Here is a 24354-nt window from a genome sequence, read left to right as displayed (position 1 = left end):
TCCAGTTTGAGTTTTTTCCTTGATTGACGAGTTACTTTAGAACATTATTTTAAATTTCCAAATGAATGAGAATTTCCCTTTTTATTCTCTTGTTTACTTCTAATTCTGTTGCATTCTGGCCAGATAATGTGGTGTGTTTGAAAGCAATACACTGAAAACTTGATACAGGTTACAGTCTAGTACAGAGGTCAGAAAACTCTTCCTATTAAGGGCCAGACAGTAAACAGCTTAGGCTTTGTGGGCCAGACAATCTCTGTGTCACAACTACTTAGCTCAACTCTGCAAAAACAGCCATAGATAATATATAAACAAAAGGGCATGGCTGTATTACAAAAAAACTTTATTTACAAAAACAGGCAGTGAGTGGATTTGGTCCATGGGCCATAGTTTGCCACCCACTGCTTTAATATATAGTACATTTTAAAATTTTTATTTATTTATTTTTGGCTGTGTTGGGTCTTCATTGCTGTGCACGGGCTTTCTCTAGTTGTGGCGAGCAGGGGCTACTCTTCGTTGCAGTGCACGGGCTTCTCATTGCGGTGGCTTCTCTTGTTGTGCAGCACGGGCTCTAGGCACACGGGCTTCAGTAGTCGTGGCTCACGGGCTCAGTAGTGGTAGCTCACGGGCTCTTGAGCACAGGCTCAGTAGTTGTGGTACACGGACTTAGTTGCTCTTCCCGGACCAGGGCTCGAACCCGTGTCCCCTGCATTGGCAGGAGGATTCTTAACCACTGCACCACGAGGGAAGTCCCTATAGTTCATTTTTATAAATATGCCATCTATGTTTGAGAAGTGTAGTCTCTAATTCCGCGCTTCCCAGCCCGTGTGCTACAAATGGATTATAGGTGTGCTGAAGGTTAATCCCTTGAGACCTTAGGGTTCTGAACAGAACCTACACTCAATGAGCCATTAACTATGTGGGTGGGTCACGAAGTAAAAATGTTTGAGACACATTACTCTAATTGCTTGGTAAAGGCTTCTACATACTGCATGTCCAATAAATCAGACTTGTTACCATATTGACCAGATTTTCTACTGCTTCCTAATTTTTTGATTGCTTAACCTACCAATAACTAAAAATTATAATCAACCTCTCCTACTTTGATGGTGGAATTGTTGATTTCTTCCAGCTTTTCTGTCAGTCTGTGCTTTACATAGTTGTAGGTTTTTTTTTAAAGGTGCATAGAACAATTCTGTCCTCTTGGTGGAGGAACCATTTATCACTGCATAGAGACCATCTCCATCCCTAATAAAACTCCTTCTGTCTAACAGTATACAGCTACCACACCTAGTATATGGTTAGCTAAACTACATACACCATTTGTATTTTATTTTTTCAATTAATATACAGTTAAGTTGATTGTATGTCTGTGTGTGTGTGTTAAGGTCTACAAATTTAAACACATTCATAGACTCTTCTAACCATCACCACAATCAGAACATGCAACAAATCCATCACTGCAAAATACTCCCTTGTGCTGTTCCTTTGTAATCATAACCTTGACCCCATCCCTCTAATCTCTGGCAACCACTAATCTTTTCTTCATCTCTACAGTGCAGTTTTATGTTTGAGAGAATATCACATAAATAGTAGAACTGGCATTATTTCTTCTTTTGGGGGGGCAGAATTTGCCACTGAAATCACTTGGGCTAGGGAATTTTATTTTCAGAAGTTTTTAACAAGGATCCAATTTCAACAGTGGTAGGATTATTCAGGTTATGTACTTCATTGTGAGTGAGGGGTTTTTTTTGTTGTTTTTTTTGTGTGTGTGTGTGAGTGAGTTTTATTAGTCTGAGGTTTTCAAGGAATTGGTCCATTTCACCTAAATTACTGAATGTATGTGCACTGAGTTATTCATAGTATTTCCTCATTATCCTTTTAATGTCTGTTGTGGCTAGAGTGAAATTCCCTCTCTCAGTCCTGATATTGGTAATCTGTGTCTCCTCGTCGTCTTTTTTTTTTTTTCTTTTTAGAACTTTCTATCAGTTTTATTGACCTTTTCAAAGAATGAGCTTTTGAGTTCATTGGTTTTCTCTAATTGTTTTTGTTTTCTATTGATTTATGCTCTTATCTTTATTCTTTCCTTCCTTCTGCTTCCTTTTAGTTTTCTTTACACCTATTTGCTAGTTTAAGGTGGAAGCTTAATTACTAATTTGAAACCCTTCTTCTACTGTAAGTATTTAATGCTCTAATCTTCCCTGTCAGTATCATTTTAGCTGTACCCCATACATTTTGTATTTTCATTTCACTCAGTTCAAAATATTTTCTGATTTACCTTGAGACTTCCTCTTTGACTAATGGATTATTTAGTAGTGTGTTACTTAATTTCCAAGTGTTTGGAGACTTTCCTGTTATCTTTCTGCTGTTGATTTCTAGTTTCATTCCATTTTAGTTAGAAAATGTATTCTGTATAAATACAAATCTTTTAAATGTGTTAAGGTTTGTTTTATGATCCAGAATACAGTCTATTTTCATGAACATTCCATCTGCACCTGAAAAGAACGTGTATCTGCTGTTGTTAGGTGGAATGTTCTATAAAAGTCAATTAGTCTGCTGACAGTCCTGTTCCATTTCTTCTATTTTCTTACTGATGTTCTGTCTACCAGCTCTATTAATTACTGAGAGATGCTGAAGTCACCAACTCTACTTACGGATTTCTCTATTTCTCCTTTCAATTCGGTCAGTTCTTTTTAAAGTATATACACATTTAGGATTAGGTGTTCTTGGATATAATGGTTATCTTTGTGTGTCAGCTTGGCTAGGCTATGGTACCCAGTCATTTGGTCAAACACTAACCTAGATGTTGCTATAAAGGTATTTTGTAGATGGGATTAACATTTATAATCAGTTGACTTTAGGTAAAGGAGCTGACCCTTGATAATGTGAGTAGGTCTCATCCAATCAGATGAAGGCCTTAAAGAGCAAATACTGAGGTTGGCTGGAGAACAAGGAATTGTGACTCAAAACTGTAATGTAGAAACCCTGCCCAACTTTCCAGCCTGCTAGGCTGCCTACAGATTTCAGGCTTGCCAACCCCTACAACTGCATGAGCCAATACCTTAAAATTAACCTCTCTCTCCCTCTCTCATTATCTGTCTGTGTGTGTGTGTGTGTGTGTGTGTGTGTACACATATGTGCATGTATTGCTCTGGAGAACCCTGACTGATACATTGGTAAACTGACTCTTTTATCATCATGTAATGCCCTTCTTTATCCCTGCTAATATGCTTCCTCCAAAGTCTCCATTATCTGACATTAAAAGTAACAACTCCAGCTTTCTTTTGATTAATGTTTTCATGGTATACAGTTTTTATCTTTTTATTTTTAATCTACCTATATAATTATACTTATAGTGGATTTCTTGTGGACAGCATTTGGTTGGGTCATATTTTTAAACCAATTCTAACAATTTTTGCCTTTAAATGGTATTTTTTTTTTTTGCGGTACGCGGGCCTCTCACTGTTGTGGCCTCTCCCATTGCAGAGCACAGGCTCTGGATGCACAGGCTCAGCGGCCATGGCTCACTGGCCCAGCTGCTCCGCGGCATGTGGGATCTTCCCGGACCGGGGCACGAACCCGTGTCCCCTGCATCGGCAGGGTCCTCAACCACTGTGCCACCAGGGAAGCCCTAAATGGTATTTTTAGATCATTTACATTTAATATAACTATTGATATGTTTAGATTTAGGTCTATCATTAATTGGTTTATCTATTTATAAAAGTAAAAGATTGTAATACTGTTTGCTTTGTCCTCTTTTTTAATAAATAAATTCATTATTTTGTTTTTAAAAAACTGCAATACATATCACTCAACAAAAATTCAATTAAAAATTATTTGCAAAGGAAGAGAAACAAAGACTTTTAGAATGTCCATCTAGAAGAAGAAAACGTTACCTGGACCTGCAATTATCACAGCAATTTTCAGTTCCCATAATTCCCACGGAGGCCTTTCGTAGCTGTTTGTCTTCAAAATGAGACAAGATGAGTCTACCCAAGAGAAAATTTTAAATTAAATAAAAGAACAAAAACATATGTTAAATTCATTGTTGAAAATAATGAGGTGAAATCAATGTTAACTGATTCAGCTGAGACCTCATTATTTGGCTTCAGTTTACTGAGGCACAAAGCAAGTTGCCTTAAAAATTCAGCACATATGTTAACACCATCAAATATCTTTTAAATACTTCTAATTACTTTGCAAAACTTTCTCCTTAAGAGTATTATCTATAAATCCTTGTTATTAACTGATATAAAGTAAATAATACTTACTGTCGCCTACACCTTCTGGAATAAAGATATTTTTCCATCTTTGCCATCATCTTTAATTTGTATAATCGAAACTTTTCATTGCATATTTCACTAAGGAGGCGCCTGTCAATTAAAAATACCACAGTACTATTAAAATTGTATTCGTTTTATTTCATTTATTTATTCCTGTTTATTTTTCATAGTCTGTAACATCCACAGTGCTGACAAGATAAAGAACATTTCTATCACCTCAGCAAGTTATTGTGTCCCTTCCCTGTCAATGCCCCCATAAGAGGCAAGCATTTTTCTGATTTTTATGAAAATTACTTTTGAAAGAATTCTACCCATGTCCAAGCATCAATTTTTTAGCTGCCTATGAAAAACTGTTAAAACCCTACAGTTCTTCATTTTGACTTATATGCTACTTGCTTTTTTGGCAATCTTTCTACTATACGTGAATTTTTACCTTTTCCCAGTAAAAGGTTATTCTTTAAGTTATTTTATATGAGAAACTAAAGGTATCTAATCTATATAAGGAATACTGAAAAAGACTCATGATCTAAATATGAACCTTCATCACTTTAGCTCTTCAGAGAACTTCTCAGCCCTCTAAAAACTACCTCTTTGTATTATGGGGTATTATAGGACACCAATAAAATATCAGAATTAAGTTCCTTCCTCAAACAATTCTAACCATTTTTTCCCCGTAATACTGAATTTATATACTTTTAAAATAACACTAAAGACATGGTTTTTTTTTAAGTTAATGCTGCTATTCCTCATCCTGACTCTGTTAATTCTACTCTCCTGTGAAGAAATTCCATGACTATCATACATCAGATGATGATAATCTTCCAAATAGTCTTTGCATATCTTTCCGAGAATAAAGAAAAATCTGAGTTGAATAGGTTTCAAATATTTCAAAAGAAAATAATTTATCCACAAGATCTAAATGATAATACTGATCCTCATCACTCATGTTTTGACTATACAGCCTTCTAACTGATAAAAACACCTCTGTACAATTCTCAAGGATGACACCAACAGGGAATCTAGTTAAGTGAGTTCTGGAAAGTCTGGACACACAAATGATCTCTTATTCAAAAACATTCTTATCATTTGACACCACCAACCACCATGCCTTTCCATGTAATTTCCCTAAAAAGTCTCTTCCAACGATTGACTCTAGTTCCTAGGTCAACCATCTAACCTCATTATTCCTAGCTCATGGGCTAAATATTAGTTCCCTTTTTTGCTCTGTTTTGTTTGTTTAGCTCACCTCTTTCTCCTCAGATAGAAAGAACAAAGGAAACAATGCCCACACTCTGAGAGCTAGATCTTCCCTTATGTTTGGTTCCCATGATCGACATTTAACTCTCATCAGTTTCAGTAACAAATTGAAGAAAAGAAAGTAACAAGTCTCTAACAACAAATCAAATGAATATTTATCCTTCTTTTAGGACCATCAAAATCGTTACAGTATAATATTCCTCAGAATAAAAACAAGTTGAAAAAGAAGAAATATTCTAGAAACAATATCATAAATAGAAATCAGGTGGAGCCAGTGGAAGATTTGTTAAACTGAGATTAATTTGCAAATTATTCCCTTTAAACAAAGATTACAGTAACTATTGGGTTTGACTCTTTTAAATAATGGCAGGTGCAGACACTGAGACTTTGCCAATAAAAAATATAAAATTGCATATTTAGGCTGATGATTGGACAAGTTTCTTCTCTCAGTCACAGGATTCTAGCATAAGACAGACTAAAAATTTTGTGAATTACAGTGATCTTTTCATTTGAAAACCAGCTATTCCATTTATTCTAAAACTTTGTTTTTTCTAATAGAAGAGGTTTGTCACAAGGATGGCAGAGATCTGGGCCTCGATCCTTGCTGAAATTTTTTTTAACGCTGATTAACCCTATAGTTTTATTTCCTTTAATATGGATGCAAAGAACAACCTGTCTGTACTAAAGATTCAAGAGTGGATTTCCTGGCACCGCTATTTGATTACTAATCACTGTTACTCCCTGTTAAATCTTAATGAGATAACCATTTAAAATATCTTTTGAGACTCAGATACACAGGAACTATATCGATTGATGAACCTGCCAAGCCACAATATAAAACATGGGCTGTTAAGTCTTCAGCATCTTTAACACAATGCACAAATAAAATCAGAACTGGTAGGAATCAACTTATGTTTGATGCAATCCCAAATTTAATTGTAGCATGCAGAGCTGTGTTCTATCCCAATTATTTTAAATTAGTTTATAAAAAGCTTCACATAGACACCAGTGTCAAAAGGAAAATAATAATTGTTCTGCTTAAGAAGATGGTGTATTGACTGTATGTTAAGAAACAAAAGTTAGTGACTACTCTTAAAAGAAGCTTAAAATTTATAGCAAACATTCTTACCTAATTAATCCCTATTCTTCTTTCGTATCTCAAGTTAAACCATTACTTCCTCAAGGAAGCCTTATCTGACCTTTATAACTTGGTAAACACACACCCATAATATACTCACTACTCGATGCAATTTCCTTCATAGCACTTAACACAGTTTTAATTTTATACAAATTTCCATGATCCTTTTCAAAAAATCGTTTGGTTATTCAAATTTTCAAACACAAAAGAGCAGTAAAATGAACACTATGTATCCACGGTTGTATGATTCTGTGACTAAGACCTGCTATTCCCATTATACAGTAAACTCTATAAAAACAGGTACTATATCTGCTTTTATTTACCATTGGATCCCCGGCACAAAGCATAATGCTTGGAACATAGTGAGTACTCCAAAAACAATTGTTGAGTAATAAATAAAAACAAAAACTGTATTAGATAGCCACTCTCATCATTTTAATAAGATGGGCTAATAGGTCCATCCAAGAGCTCAACTTATGTAGCTATATGGAGGTGCATTTTGAAAACACCTCATCTCGGCAGGCCCTTCAGTTACCACGTATAGGTTTTTTTTTCTTCAATTTTTTTTTCTTATGGATGAAGAAAGAAGTTGGTAAACCTGCCCCTAAAACTTTGCAAGATGAAGTTTTCCTTTCAATATCAATCTCACAGAACATAAGTGCCAACAAGATACCTGTTTAGTACTTAAGTGGAATGGTTTTCCTGTATCTAGACACTAAGTACAATATTTTTCTCCATGGCAGTCAGTCAGTACAGGGCAACATGATCATTCACACACTGCCAAGGAGAGCTGGCATGCTCTCCTAGAACTAACAAAGGAAACAAAAGTGGTAATTAGAGACAAACTGGGATTGGTAGAAGTCATTTAGAATAAGCACCATGGCAGCATGAGAAGAAAAAAATAAAAACAAAATAAATGGTATCTAAAGTAACTATGGCTGAAGACATATCAAAACTTGAGAGAACCTGAGGAGAAAAACAGCTCGTCGATGAACAATATTAAAAAGTGTTCCATAGGGCTTCCCTGGTGGTGCAGTGGTTGAGAGTCCGCCTGCTGATGCAGGGGACACGGGTTCGTGCCCCGGTCCGGGAAGATCCCACATGCCGCGGAGTGGCTGGGCCCGTGAGCCAGGGCCGCTGAGCCTGTGCGTCTGGAGCCTGTGCTCCGCAACGGGAGAGGCCACAACAGTGAGAGGCCTGCGTACCGCGAAAAAAAGAAAAAAAAAAGTGTTCCATAAGATCTACGTTACATTCCCAGTAGAGTGCTGTTTTAGTTAACTCTTCACACTAAATGAGGTATAGAAGAAATTTAGGTCATCTCCTCTGGGTAGCAACACACCATAAAGTTCTTCTTAGACGTCTTCTGTTTTCTTTTGGTTTTAAAGGCACTTATACATATTACTTTAAATTTTGAATGTTGTCTCAAATACTTTCGAAGCTTATGTGGAAAGAAAGAAATCTGCAAGGGTGAAAGCAATAAATGTTTTTACCTATTTGTGTTAATGTCTCCTGGAGCCCAAAGTACATGACAAGAACTTTGAAGTCCATCACGGCCAGCTCTACCAATCTCCTGGTAATACGATTCCATTTCCTTAGGAGCACCGTAATGAATGACTTGGCGAATGTCAGCTTTATTAATGCCCATTCCAAAAGCTATGGTAGCTATTACACACTGAGAATAAAATAACAACATAGTTTGACAATCAGTTAGCAGAACTAAAACCTTACATGTTTACCTTTTGGTAAGAATAATTAGTTCATTAACTAATTAACTAAAGTCATGGCATGAAACTGAATTTAATATAATTTCAACCAATTGCTTATAGATTAAAAGATTATCTGCCCAATTTACAGATTAAGGAATGGTGACCATAAAATAGGATTTGTTCCCTCTCTATTAAAAGAAGCAAATAAAGTGGTTTCTCTAAATGCACTTGAGTACAAGACAGAAAAGAGGCTCTTAAACTATTTATTATATTAAATGAGCCTTTGGCATAATATTATGAAGTTTCAAGACTGCATAGTATCTTAATGTTTTCTAGCATTATTCTAAGGTAGAAGGAAGCTTCGCATTAAAGATGGCAGAATGAATCATGAATTTATCTCTGCATATTTAGAAGGATAAAATTGGTAGAATATCTAATATGAATGAGTATACCAAGATCAGATTTACATGACTAGGGGAAATCTTAGGGAAAAATTAGTGGTAAGCACCAAAAAAAACTACACAAATTTTTTTTAGAGTATTAATAATAAGAATACAAAATATGTACAAGTAACTGTAAATATACTACATGTCTTACAGATAAAAAGCATTTATAGAGAATACATAAATATAGAATATTTGAATATATATACTGATCTAACCAAAATTATGGTATTAATATTGGAAGTGAAGGGGGTAGAAACTTCTGGATGGGGTGAGAAGGGCAGGAAGGGATGTGAAAGAGCTACACCTTCATCTTTCATAGCAGGGAAACAAGAGATAATGCCTAAATCTCATAAGCAAATAAATAAATAAACTAAGTAGCAGCAGTATAAGCAAATTATTGTAAGATACAGCAGCAAACAGCAAAAGACTAAGCGAAAAGGGAGTAGGAAAAAGAAGCAGGGAAAGAATGAGGGGCTGACGCTTTTCATCGTAAGCACTGGAGAACGATTTGGTTTTTTAAACTATGTGTGTGTATAACTGATAAATATTAAAGTGCCATTTTTAAAAATGTGTTAAGATGCACCAAGAGTAGAAAAAAGAGGAAGGGAGGGAGGGAGGACAAATAAAGGGAAGTATGAGAAAGATGAAAGAAAAATAAATCTAGGGATGGAAATAATATTAAGAAAAAGCTCTGAGTGAATAAAACTAGACAGTTTTGCTGTATTTAAGAGTAAATAAGCAATATAATTCCAACTTTTCTTTTTTAAATGTTATTTCTTATTCAATTTTTTCCAGCTTTACTGAGATATAACTGAAATATAACATTATGTAAGTTTAAAATATATAACATGATGATTTGATGTACGTATATACTGCGACATGATTGATTACCTCAGTAAGGTTACTTAACACCTCCATCATGTCACATGACTACTGTGTGTGTATGTATCTGTGTGTTTGTATGATGAGAACTTTTAAGATCTAATTTTCATCATATGATACTTCTTTTAGATGAGATCAACCTATTCTGCAGACATGATTTTCAAAATATCCTTACAGACGCTCAGGTGTAAATGAAGATATTTTATCCAATAATTTATTCATAACCTCATTCCAGACAGGAAAGGAATTCAGGCCATCTTGAAAAGGCAAATAAAATACAAAAGGACATAAAACTAAAAGTCAGGATTAAAAGAATGAATGGTCACAAACTCAAGATGCAAATCTACATCCAAATGTGGTTAGATTTGGTTATGAATAATAGGAAAGAAAAAAAATCTTGTCTCCCTCATATCTTTGGGAGATGTTTCTATCTAAATGAATAATTAGTAATACACCAAGATAGAAGAAACAACTGGTCAATTATTGGCTCTCGATTGTTAAGATTCAATAAGCAGCAGCTAATAAATTTTATCTGATACTTTTCAAGCTCCAGAGATAATAGAATAAACATGTAAGCATTTAAGAATTTGGATAAAATCTCTACTCCAGGCAGCTGTGATAGCTGTTCCTAACTTTGGAAAGACGAGGAAGAAAGAGAACAGATGCCTTCAGGCAGGTATGCATTGCATCATGACAATGCACAGTCAACTGCATAGACAGAGATCTAGATACAGAGGAAACTGATGACCTATTTGACAGAAAATGCAAAGCAGAAGTTAAGTTCTTCTCAATTTGAGATGATTAGTCCAGGCTTATAGCGACGGGGTGTGGAAATGATGTTGATGGTGTTGATTTAAACCTGTTCACATGGCTTGAATTTAAATCTTCCCAAATAATCTGTATGACACCCACCGAAACAGGATTCCAGTCATTTTATGAATCTCAGCTGTAACACTTCACAATAACTTCATCAATACCCTTCCTTTCTTCAGTTTTTCTCCTTCAGATCAATCCTACTTGGTGCTCCCAGTCTAATGTTTCTATAATACTATTATCTTGCTCAAAAATATAGAGTAGTCTGTCACAGTGGTTTCCAAATTCTGTTCTGCAGAACTTTGAGGATTCTAAAATACCCCCAGGGACTGACTTGGAGATAGGGAAGCTCTTGGACCCCTTCATCCATCACATCAACTTCAACAAGAATGATTCTACTTTAATCTGTTTTACCTATTAGATAAAATTTCATTTAAATAAAGAATTCTACGGCTAAAATAGTCTGGAAAAACTAGAGAAACTTCACACCAATCCCAGCTTGCCTCTTTGCAAGTTTTAAGACCCTCTACAACCTGGCCAAACAACCCATTCAACTCTTTTCCTACGAGTCTCCACCATTCCTCCCTGCCTTCTTACCTATACTTTGTGCCCTTCCTACTCCATACTCCCTTCTCCAACCATTGCAAACTACTCACCATTTCCTAAACCCAGTACGCTCTCTCATATCACAGTGCCTTTGCACATGCCAGTCCTTCTTCCTGGAATTCTATAACCTATTCCTTTTCCCTCATCACCTCCTGGTCTTGCATACTTGACAAACTGTTATTCACTTGTTCAGATTCTATTCAGATTGCTTCTTCCTGGGTGAACCAACCCCATTACACGACCTAACTTAACAGCCAGCATTCCCTCCTCTGTGCACCTAAACACTATTCTATGTACAGGCTGCCATTTATACTATCCTGCCTGCAATAGTTTTCTTACATAACTATCTCCCACATTATATACTGATTCTATCAGAGTGACTGCTTTATGCTCATCAGAAAGAAGGTATTCAAATGTATATGTATGAATAAATCACTTGGCTATACACCTGAAATGTTTTTATATACCATTTTGTTTTTCGATTTTTTAAACGAAAAATGAATATTTTTCACGATTAGACTTAAATTATGAAATTCAATTCCAACTTTAAAGAAATTTTTAAATTAATTTTTTATTGGAGTATAGTTGATTTACAATTTTGTGTTAGTTTCTGCTGTACAGCAAAGTGAGTCAGTTATACATATATGTATATCCACTCTTTTTAAGATTCTATTCCCATATAGGTCATAACAGAGTATTGAATAGAGTTCCCTGTGCTACACAGTAGGTTCTTATTAGTTATCTATTTTATATATAGTATGAAATTAACAACACTGTAAATCAACTATACTCTAATATAAAATAAAATTTAAATTAAAAAAATTTTTAACTAAAAAAAAAAATTAAAAAAAAAAAAAGTTGATTGTCCCTCCTGGAAAGAAAAGGAGAAGAAGAAGGTATTCAATAAAGATCTTGTAAATAAATATTAGAGAAATATCTGTTTCCACTATGGGGAACAGACAGTAATGATGATCAATCTTCATACCTGAATTTCATCTCTCATGAACCTATGATGAACTTGTCTCCTTAAGTTAATACTCAGTCCTGCATGGTATGTTCCACAGGCTAACTTCAGTTTCTTAAGTTCAGCTGTAACTCGTTCTGTCATTCTTCTAGAAGGACAGTAGATGATAGCTGGACCTTCAAATTCCCAAGCAGAACTAAAGAAAAAGAAGAGCAAAAGGACAAACATATGCATATAGGCTTCAGACCAGTTTGAGTTCTACCTAATTTAATTTTCCCTTTCTTTTTAAAATTTTAATATAATTTCATTTTAATTTAGTTTTTAAACTTTAATTTTCCTTTTAGTAAAAAACTAAAAGGAGAAAGCATATAAAAAACAATGACATATTTAACAAATACCTGAAACATTTTAGACACTCAAACGTGGAAATAAATTATATTAAACCCAAACACCTCTGACTTCACTTTTTTGTTCAAATTAAAACCAGAGACAAGTTTATTTATTGAAGCAGAAGTCTTGCTAAAAACCTGTAAACCAATGGAAACGCAATTACCGTCCTTTGGAATTGTAAAGCACTAGATTAACAATTAGTCTTCATTTATATAAGAAATGTAATGTTTACATAGGAGAAGGAATAAAATTTATATTATTCTTATGCCCTCTTATGATCGTAAAATTGAATTTCTAAATCTGTTTACTAAAAAAGCAAGAACTTTCATGCAATAGTAAAAGATCATTTTTATAGTTCAAGGAAGTATTTACTAGTAACTTGAGACTATACGAACATTACAGAAAATAACATCTGTTTATAAAGCCTGTTTTAGAAATTTGCGCTTACTTATTAAAAGTATAAATAATGATTTCCATAGAACATTTATTTAATTCCTCAACATATTCATTTACGTAAATACATTCATTTATGCTGACCTAACCAATATAAAAAGAATATACTATTTAGATTTAGGAAAAGTTATTTTATTTAATTTTTAATGTGCATAACCTGTGATACAATTTCAATTTTAGGAATCTATTTTACAAACACACACATCTGCTAAAAGATACATATACACAAATATTCACAACAAAACTGTAATAGTGAAAAATAATCTAAATGTTCATAATCATATACATTCATACTACAAAATGTGAAGTAAATATTTAAAAATTAAATGTATATAAAACCTTTAAGAAGGACTACGGTAAAAGTCACTGAAAACGTAGAGGGGAAAAATTAGACAGTAATTTTACTCTACGAGTCTTACTGAATAATCTACTCAAAGCAATTTTTGAGAGTGACCAAATGGACTTCCATGTCAAAAATTCATAGTAGGTAACTCCATAGAGTGAAAAAAATGCAAATTATCTTTTTAATGTATAAGAATCTCATTTTAAAAACATTTTTCAAAGAAGGAAAAATTGTGCACCAAAATGTGAATACTGTATAACATCCTAAACATTAAACATAATATATAGAAAGATAGCAGCAATACTTTATATAACAGGAGAAAATTGCAGAAAAGATTGACATACTATAGCAAACTAACAACAATAACAACAACTGGGAACATATATTTGCACAGTACAAAGAACAGACACCTAAAACGCTAAATGCAAAAATACCAACAGTAATAATAACCGAGGAATGGGACTGGAAAAAAAATCTACGTACTCTTCAATTTACATGCATCTGTATTGTTCAAATTGATACAAACAATATGGATCACTTTTTACATTAAAAAAAGCAGAAAATACAAAAATCTGAACTTATAGAGCAGAAAAATCAAAGCAGTAAAAATTCCTATTGATTACAGCAGTGAAATGGCTGGTAAAAGGACCTCGCTCCTTGTCTTCTTTGAAGAAAGAATTCAGCAAAGAGACCAAGATTGTGAAGCAGATACAGCATTTATGAGAAGCAAAGTATATGCAGAAGAGCACATGGGCGAACTCGCAGAGTTAGCTGCACCCAATAGGGGTGGCTTAGATCGCGTATATGGGGCAGTCTTCCAGGTTTTCCCTAGCCAATCATCTTGCTTGTGCCCATATTTGGCCTGACTCAGGTTCCTTCCTGGTCAGCTCGAAGGTTTCTGGGAGGTTGGCAGGACATATTATGGGCTGGTGTCTCTTCCCTCCTTTGGCCCCTCCCCTAGAGTTGTGTTATCCGGAATTCCTTAGGGGACAACTGAGGACTTTCTCTACACATGTGATGGGCTGAGAAATCCCCTTGACCACAAGAATGAGGAAACTGTGGTCTCAGGGCCCAATGCTCCTTCTGCCATCTTATCTCAAAGTGACAGCAGAAGACTGGCTGCAGCTGCTCAGCCTGGGGCCCATCTATCGCCTACCTCAAATCCCGTCTGAGAGGTGTGGACCCCAAGGAATCTTTACTGGAGGATGAAGGGGGAAGGTCCTTCTGTAGCTTCTTCAGGCTGCCATTGGGCTTATGGACCCTACCTAACTGGTGCCATGGAACTCTCACCCTGCCTTGTCAAGGGACCCCAGAAAGGCTTCTGCTGTTATCCCAGCAGGATCTGTTTCAGGGAGTGGCTGGAATCCCTGCATCACCATCATCTTGACATGGAATTGCTGCAAGCTGGAAGAAACAAACTTAACAAGCCGATTAAAAAGGCAGGGGCCAAAGATCAGTATAAGGACTATTGCAACTAGAGGCCCAAACAGGGGTAAGAACAAGGTTACACTTGGTAACACTCCTCTGATTGCAGTCCAGATAGAGTCAGTGCTTGGGTATCCCTGTCCGAAGGAATGAAGCCATCTGGCATGGTCATATATTTTCTGATGTCCTCTTCTACTAAGTCTCAGTGGTGTTTGATGTTGGGTTACAACATGTCTTATAATAACTGCAAATACCACTCTCTGATCAGCCAGAACAAAGTCCAAAACCAGTCTGTTATCCATCACTACATCAGCTGAGGAAATAACAAGACAACGGAAGTTTGGAAAGTGCATTCCCTGTGGACCTAACTCAGAGCTGACAAGGTTATCTAAAAGTCTGCGGAGCACTGCTTCATGGTAAGCAAAGCCTTCCCAAGGGATGCCAACCCAATAGCAGCTCCAATCCCTACCAAAATGAGGCAATTGCCCTTTTTGCCCCAGGGGTCGGGTGATATTATGGCTGGTAATACCTAGGTTCCTTTGATTTACTCAGTTTGGCCTAACGTTACACTGCCCCGTAAACAGAGCACTCTCTATACAAGGAAAGGCTACAGCTAATCCGGGAAAGGGAAAGAGGGATTGGGGTTGTTCTAATGAGGCAATGGGTTTATGTCTAGACCACAAAGGAACAGATATCCAGAAGGGGCACATGGCCTGACGCACTGTTGTAGAATTAAACCAATTCTCTAGAGAGCCTGCCCAAGAGGGGATTCCCGTTACAGCTTGGGGAGGGAGGCCCACCATTATATGAGGGTGCATGAGGGGTGGGGACCCTTCTGTAGGCCTTGGGTTGAGGGGGGGCCTACATTACACTCCAGACAATTGGTGTTTTTTCCTGCCCAGTAAGTACGTATCCCACCCTGGGCTTTGTCCTTGTTTTTTAGTCTTTGAGTGTATTTGTGGTGAGGGCACCAATGGGTGAGAGTTCCACCTGTATCCTTTGTCAGGGACAGGTGAGAACAATTAAATGTGGAGTAACAGAAGCACTGATCAGATTCTGAAGGTTCTCCAGTGTCACTGCAAGTTTTCATGCTGGTTGCCTAGGGGCAGTGGCCAGCAAGACAAGCTAGTCCTTATTGCAATTTAAAATAAGTGTGGGGGCTTCCCTGGTGGCGCAGCGGCTGAGAATCTGCCTGCCAATGCAGGGGACACGGGCTCGAGCCTGGTCTGGGAAGATCCCACATGCCGCGGAGCAACTAGGCCCGTGAGCCACAAACTACTGAGCCTGCGCGTCTGGGAGCTTGTGCTCCACAACAAGAGAGGCGCGATAGTGAGAGGCCCGTGCACCGCGATGAAGAGTTGGCCCCCACTCACCGCAACTAGAGAAAGCCACGCACAGAACGAAGACCCCCACACAGCCAAAATAAATAAATAAATTAAAAAAAAAAAAATAATAAGTGTGTGGTTCTTATCAGATCTATTGACGCGAGGGGTTAAGGTCTAAGCATGGAAGCTGCGCTAGGGACGGAATACGAACTTTAAAGAGTAGGGTTAGAAGGACCCTCAGTAAGGTAAGGTCGTCACTGCTAGGTGTAAAGATGTAGCTTGTTTTTGTTTGTTTGTTTTTTTTGTTTTTTTTTTGGCGGTACCGGGCCTCTCACTGTTGTGGCCTCTCCCGTTGCGGAGCACAGGCTTCCGGACGCTCAGGCTCAGCGGCCATGGCTCACGGGCCCAGCCGCTCCGCGGCATGTGGATCTTCCCGGACCGGGGCACGAACCCGTGTCCCCTGCAATCGGTAGGCGGACTCTCAACCACTGCGCCACCAGGGAAGCCCGGATTAGCTTGTTTTTAACCCATAGGCATCACTCTGAGGATGGAGATGACAGATCCAGCACTGGGGTAGATTTTATCCCTGAGCTATAATTCTTGAGAGATTTACTACTGCGTTGGATTCCCATTCCCCTGACGTGGATCCCCAAAAGAGGGAGAGAAAAGTTAGGGTGATTGATAACTTCATAATGGCATCAATCAGGGTTTTAATTTCGGAAGTAACCAGATAGCAAGTAGCAAAGAAACATCAAATCATATAGTAAATGAAAGCCCACTAGCAATTATGGAGTCCCAGCCTACCATCACTTATCTTGTTACTGTCACCTGGAGAGTCCCAAAGGAATCAATTGTCAAAGCAAGAGTTTACTTATCAATGCGGTTGTCATTGGCTCAGGGATCACCTCTTAGAAGGGGTATTTGAGGGTTTTGGGTAGGTTCACAGGGATAGCTGGGATATATGTCTTCGGGTTCCTGTAACGTATCAGTGGAAGCAGGTTTAATCCTGGACAGACGGACCCAACTCCTGACTCCCTGGAGCTTAACTGCTGTAGGGGTGCTCAGCAGGACTTGTTAAGGACTCTTCCACTTTGGGAGTAGCTGGGCGCCGGGGGACTCATTCTTTCAGGTCTTTAAAAGCACCCAGTCCCCAGATTTACAATGGAGTGACTGGGGCTGTTATCTGGGAGAGCTGGGTTCTGTTTCCATGTTCTTTTATGGCCGTTTGGACCTGGCCCAGGTTTATAATGTATTTAAGATGGGCTTGGTTTCTGGGTCAGTTAGCATGTCCAGGGTGAGGAGTGGCCTTCTATGTGTCATTTCAAAGGGACTCAACTTAATAGCTGTTTCAGGGGCTGCCCCTGACCCTTAGGAGAGCTATTGGCAGCAGGCGGTACCACGGTTCTGGTGTTTCCTGACAGAGTTTGCCCACGGTTTTCTTTAGGTTATGACTGGCCTGCTCTGCCTTCCCCGAGGATGGAGGTCTCCAGGACGAATGCAGTGGTATCTGATTCCTAAGGCCTGTGAGAGCTGCTGGGTAACCCTGGCTTTGAATGAGGGTCCACTGTCACTCTGGAGGTGGCAGGGTAACCTGAATCTAGGGGTGATTTTCTTTATTGATAGAAGTGTTCTAGGCCACTTTGGTTGCCTTTTCCGTCCTACTGGGGAAGGCCTCTGCCCATCCGGTGAAAGTGTCTTTAAATACTAACAAGTATTTGAAGCCTTGGAAAGAGGGCACCTGACTGAAACCCATTTGCCAGTCCTCTCCTGGCTAAGTCCCACGTCACTGGGCTGGGCTAACAAGAGGGGGAGGGGGTGCGGCTTGAGGCTGCCTCCGGATTATGGGTGGTACAGAGGGCGCAGGCTCCAGTAACCCTTCTGATTGTCCCTGGGAGCCCTCTTCCTGTAAAAGTCTGGAAAACCACAGCAGACATGGCATCCCTCCCCAGATGGAGGAATCATGTGGCCCTTTAATAATTCTCCGTTGGTCAGAAAGAGGTACGAGCAGTGTTTGGTCTATGTGCCACCAGCCATCTGTTCCCTTAGTGCCCCCCTTGGTCTCGTGGCCAGGTCTCTTCGGAAGTTGAGTATCTGGGTACAATGTTAGAAGGGGCAAGGGATGGGGATCAATGCCATTTTCTGGTTGTGGGTATCAGGGCTGCTTTCTTGGCTTCCCGATCTGCCCTGTTGTTCCCTTGGGTAATTTGAGAAGTTCCCTTTTTGTGTCCGCGGCAGTAAATGACTGCTACTTGTCTGCTTCTATGAGATGTAGGCTCTCAATCCCATATTTTATAGGGGAATTTTCGGCATTCAAAAGTCCTCTTTTGGGGTCTTCCCTGGTGGCGCAGTGGTTGGGAGTCCACCTGACGATGCAGGGGACACGGGTTCGTGCCCTGGTCGGGAGGATCCCACGTGCCAAGAAGAGGCTAGGCCCGTGAGCCATGGCCGCTGATTCTGCGTGTCCGGAGCCTGTGCTCCGCAACGGGAGAAGCCACAACAGTGAGAGGCCCGCGTACCAAAAAAAAAAAAAAAAAGTCCTCTTTCCTTCCAGATAGCTATGTGGGCATGCAGAACAGGGAAGGCATATTTTGAGTTTGTGTACATATTTACAATTTTTCCTTCCCCTAGGGTTAAGGCTCGGGTTAGAGCTATCAGTTTCAGCCTTCTGGGCTGAAGTGTTGGGTGGCGAAGGTTCACTTCTGTGACACTGTGAGCGCTCATGATAGCATACCCTGCCCTCCTGACCCCGTCCTTAATAAAGCTACTGCTGTCGGTAAACCATTCTTCCTCGGGGTTGTCTATGGCTTGATCTGTTAGATTAGGCCTAGAGGCGTAGACCTGGTCAAGGGTTTTTGAGGCAGGAATATATTAGCTCTGGGCTGTCAGCAGGCATCCGTGCAGCTGGGTTGAGGGTGCAGCAAGTTTTGAGGGTTACCTCTGGGGAGTCGAGGAAACAAAGCCTGGTACTTAGTAAGGCGGGCCTCCAGTTAGCCATGGTGGCCTTTGATCTCCAGGATCCCTTGTACTTGATGGGAGGTCTGGACTTCCAGTGGCTGTCCAAAGGTAAGCTTGTTAGCTTCTTCCTATAAAGCAGAAGCAGCTACTACCCGAAGGCAGCCAGGCAACTTCTAGTTGTTGAAAAAATAGCCTATAAGCTGAGGAAACTTCTCCAACTTCTGTTATTAGGACCCCCAGGGCTGAGCCCTGCTTTTCAGCCACATACAAGATGAATGGCTTTTTTCAACTGGGAAGACCCAGAAGCAGGAGCTTTCGTGAGGGCCTGTTTGATACTATTAAAGTTTTTTCCTGTGCCCCAGTCCAAAGTAATGGTTCTGTATCTGGGCCTTTAGTAGCTTCACACAGGGGCTTAGCCATTAGCCCAAATCCTGGGATCCAGATTCTGTAAAATCCTGCCATGCCTAAAAAGGTACAGAGATGGTTCTTTTGTCTTTGGAGCACTTAGGCCTAATATAGCTCACTTTCTGTCTGGAGACAGTTGTCTACTTCCAAGGTTTATAATGTACCCCAGGTATTTAGCTTCTTGCTTTGAGATTTGTGCCTTTTTTCTGGGGACCCTGTAACCCCGGGTCCCAGGAAATTAAGAATTTCAGTGGTTGTTCCGATCTGAGGCCTCCATGGAGGGGTTACATGTTAATATATCAACATCTACATACTGTAGAATAGCCCCTTCTTTTAGGTGTTATCTCCCTTAGTTCCTTTTTCCTAGGGCCTGGGCGAACAAGTGTGGGCTGTCCCGAAGCCCCTGAGGCAGTACTGTCCAGGCGTGTTGCATCTGGCCCAAGTGGGAGTTAGTCCACTAGAAGGCAAACAGATATTGTGATGAGGGATGAACTAGGATGCAAAAGAAGGCATCCTTGAGCTGAACACAGTAAACCATTTAGCATCCTCAGGGACCTGGACTAAAATACGTACAAGGATTGGCCATAAGGGGTTGTACACGAACCACAGCATCATTTACTGCTCCTGAGGTCATGCACTATCCTACGTTCTCCATTTGGCTTAACAACTGGCAGAATAGGGGTGTTACATGGAGACTGACAGGGCACCAAGAGGCCATGTTTTAAGAAGTTATCTATGAGGAGTTGTAACCTTTTTTTTGCTTCCAATCTTATGGGGTACTGTCTCTTGTTAGGGTAAGTGGCTTCTGGCTTAAAGCTAATTTTTACAGGTTGGGTGTTTCTGGCCCTCCCAGGGACCCCTTTGTCCCAAACTGGTTCACTGGTTGGAGAATATGGCTGGGAACAGGCCCTTGCTCTTCTTGTTGATCTGCCTTAGTCAGGGTCAAGATAAGGGGCTGCTTGGGGCCTCCTAACCGTAATATGGCCCCAAGGGAGCCCAGAAGGTCTCTCTCCAGTAGTGGCATAGGACACTTAGGGACAACCAAAAAGGCACGTGAGATCAAACACTGCTCAAATTGCCAAGTGAGAGCCCCAGTGAAGTAATGGGTGCGAGGCTTTCCGTCGACACCAGTCACTGTGCAGCTTTTAGAGGAAAGGGGTCCAGCGTGAGAATCAGGCCAGAGTATGTGGCTCTGGTATCGATTTAAAAATGGATCTTCTTACCTGCCACATCCAGAACGACCCAGGGCTCCTTGACGGAGACAGACATCTCATGGGGGAGAGCTGTGAGAATCCCAGGGCCACCTCAGTTGCCCAGCACGGCCATCTCAGGAGCGGGGGCCCCTCTTCCCTGTCGGGACCAAAGGCAGTCCCATCTCCAATGCCCAGTCTGCTTGCAGACTGGGCATGGCCTGGGGGGTTCCTCTGGCATTCACGGGCCCAGGGGCCGGTTGACTTGCATTTGAAGCATTCCCCCTTGTTGGTCTTACCTCCAGACTGATGGCTGAACCTTCTTGGCCCCTTTGGGTTGCCCTGAAGTTGCAAGGTAATTTCAACTTCAGCGGTGTGTCTGACAGCAAGGGCTATCAGTTTACCTTGCTTGAGCCTTGGCCTGCCTCAACTCACGCCAAGTTCTTTCCTCCTCCTCAGTTTGAGCTCGATTATTAAATACCCCAAAGGCTACCTCTAGGAGTTTGGGCATAAGGGTTTGTGGGCCTAATTGTAACTTTTGGAGTTTTCACCTAATATCAGGGGCAGACTGTGTGATAAAATGTTGTCCTAACAGGGACTGACCCTCGGGAATGGAGGGATCTATGTTAGTAAATTTTCTAAAACCCTCCACAAGCCGTCCCTGAAAGAAGGCTGGGTTTTCTTCTTTCTCTTGGTTCACTTCCATGACCTTTTCATAGTTGACTGGTTTTCTAATGCATTTTCTTATTCCTTCTAACAGGCATTGAACCACGTGGTTCCTGGCCCTCGTTCCCGCCAGGGACTTATAATCCCAAGGGGGATCCAGATTTGGGACTGCATCCCCACCCATATCATAAATGTTGGGTTGGTCCCTGGAGAGCTGGTCAGCATGCCCCTGGGCTGCTGTCCAAATTCTTTGCTTCTTTCTCCTCATGGGTACAGCAGGTAGATAGTACTATTTGGACATCCTTCCAGATTAAATCAAAGGCCAGGGTTAGGGCCTGAAATCCTTCAATAAATCCACTAGGGTCTTCAGAAAATTGGCCCAGGCTTTCTTTGCACTGGGCTAAATTGGTTAGGAAGAAGGGCACATGTACTCTGATTGTGCCTTCGCCATTTGCCACTTGCCCAAGAGGGCATATTCTCCCTGATCCTCGGTGATAGGAAGTCCCACTACGGGCTACCCCCATGGGACTAGCTTTTTCATCCTGGGGTACCAGTGTGTACAGAGGGTATGCATAGGAAGGCGAGGTTTGGGATTGGCCAGGGGGATCCCGAGAAGCAGGGGTACTTGTAGGAGTCGGAGAGGCTCGGTTTCTCTCCTGAGAGTTTGGGGGAGTTAAATGAGGACCGTCTAGAATGTCGAGAGAATTCTCTGATTCTCCAGGCCTCTGATTACCAGAGCCGCATAGAGCAGGATTCTGGTAAAGGGACATGAAGGCCTGGACATAGGGAAACTCAGTCCATTTTCCCAACCTACGGCAATAAAGATGCAGTTGCAAGATGGTTTTATAATTTAGAGACCCATTTGGGGGCCATGTTTCTCCATCCCCCAACATATAAAGGCCAGGCAGTGTTATAGTGAAACTTAAGCTTTTTTTTTCTTAGCCCGTCTAATTTTAAAAGCTTCCAGTTCTTAAGGACACATCCCAGAGGTGTTTCTTCTGGCTTAGAAGGGGATCCTCCCATGTTGAGCAACCTGCAACCAAGGACGAAGAGGCTCACCTAGGAATGGAATCCGGTGCCCTGGAAACATTTACCAGGAGGCTTTAATTTGGAAGGGGTCCGGAGTGTCCTCTAGATCCCCATCGACCCTGAATCAGACGTCTCTGGTTGAACTTAGTTCCTTGTGCAGAGAAAAATGTTGCAGTTGCCAGGGATTCCTTGGGGAGGATATTTTGATTATACAGTCATTGTCCTATGACTACATAGTAAGAGATTATTTTTCTTACACTGGGGTGTATCCCCCGGGACCAGGAGTCTAAAAGATTCAGAACACGGCTACATGGACTCAAACAGCCCAAAAGCCTGGTGTGGAAGAGCACATGGGCAAACTTGCAGAGTGAGCTGCACACGATAGGGGTGGCTTAGATCACTTGCATGGGGGCAGTCTTCCAGGTTGTCTCTGGCCAATCATCTTGCTTTTGCCCATATCTGTCCTGACTCAGGGTCCTTCTTGGGGCATCACACGCATCTCTCAGACTAGATGGATTCCAATGCAAAGGTTTTCTGGGAGGTTGGCAGGACATATTATGGGCTGGCATCTCCTCCCTCCTTTGGCCCCTCCCCTAGAGTTATGTCGTCCCAAATTCCTTAGGGGATGACTAAGGACTTTCTCTGCACATGTGTCTGGCTGAGAAAATCCCTTGACCACAGAAGAGGAAATTGTGGTCTCAGGGCCAATGCTCCTCCTGGCATCTTATCTCAAAGTGTCAGCAGGAGACTGGCTGCAGCTGCTCAGCCTGGAGCCCATCTATCTCCTACCTCACTATTACAGAAGGATTCATTACTTTGCCAAGAGGTTTACTAAAGACAGTTATTTCCTCATAACAATTTCCTGAGGGGGAAAAAAAATCTATCATCATTTAACCATTAAATTAGATAGGTGAGAGGGGCTGACCTAATTTAAATGCACCATGCATATAGAAAACAAATAAGATCAGAGTTTAAGAAACCATGCTAGCTCAGTGAAGAGAAAAAGTGTGAATACTGATAAACAAATGGCAGAATTAAATGAAAGGAAGAAAATGAAAATAAAAGGTAATACTTTGAAGTCTTAATTTACCCTCCATCTCAGTGCTCATTAAGAGGTAAATTTCTATTTGCCCAAGATCTGCAGAGAGCATTCTGACTCTGAATGGTACCCTGCTACCACAACTCTTCTTGGAGGATTGAAAATGGGTACAAAATCTTTCCAGATTTGCTTTTAGAAAAACCACTGTCACATTTCAATATTAAAATCTTTGGATGGTCTGGATGTTAGCCTAAGGGGTCTGGCCTTTAGTCCACAGAAAAGGAACACCATGACCCAGGGATGTGCTTTCAGATGATAAATCTGAAAATCAGGGAGCCCTGAGGAACAAGGATGTCTGTTAGGAGAGACTATAACAGTCTGAGCTAAAAAGTAATAAAAACCTCAGTTAGCAGAATTAACATGAAAGATAGTGAGAAGAAATTATTTACATAAGATATCATAAGAGGACAATATAATCACAATGTCAGGAAAAAAAAAAAAAGGAGAGGGTTGGGGGAAACGCCATAGAGATTGAGAATACTATGGACTGAAAAGGACCAAACATTAGGTAAGTAAATAAGGATCTGACTGTGGATACTCTAACCTAAAATAAACATCCTTCTTCAAGAGAAAGTTTTACCTTTAGGACAGAAAGAAAGTGAAGTATGATGTGTATTCACTTTGGAGAGATCCCTAGAGCAGGCAGAACCACCCAGAGTATATTCATACATTCTTGCTTTAATCTGAATACAGGACAGTCAAGCCAAGAGTGAACTCTACATTTAACTTCATCCTAAAGGACCCCAAGAGTTTACCATAGGGTTTCCTTACTAGGGTCAATCTTCTTTTTACCCCCTTTCTGAAAAGAAAAACACTAATGATATTCTTTAAACCCTATTTTTCCTACATTTGTTTTCTGTTTACATTGGTAGGACAAACATTATTTCCATCTACTCTGACTTAAAAACACATTTCATAACACGGAAGTTATAAGCTTTTCACTGAGAAAACAAATCAGAGAATAAGCCTCAGGGAAGCTTTC

General features: G+C 40.1%; 1 protein-coding gene across 1 annotated transcript in view; it reads right to left on the bottom strand.

Annotated features, from left to right (window-relative positions):
* Positions 1-24354, bottom strand: part of WRN (WRN RecQ like helicase) — a 129937-nt gene that overhangs the window by 34096 nt on the left and 71487 nt on the right. The window contains 4 exon segments of the mRNA XM_032618551.1: positions 3894-3986; positions 4269-4370; positions 8166-8347; positions 12114-12288. Coding sequence (XP_032474442.1) covers positions 3894-3986; positions 4269-4370; positions 8166-8347; positions 12114-12288 — 552 coding nt within the window.

This window comes from Phocoena sinus, chromosome 21 (genome assembly GCF_008692025.1).
Source record: "Phocoena sinus isolate mPhoSin1 chromosome 21, mPhoSin1.pri, whole genome shotgun sequence".
Taxonomy (NCBI): domain Eukaryota; kingdom Metazoa; phylum Chordata; class Mammalia; order Artiodactyla; family Phocoenidae; genus Phocoena; species Phocoena sinus.
The sequence above is the reverse complement of the archived record's forward strand: the minus strand, read 5'-3'. Positions and strand labels throughout refer to the sequence as shown.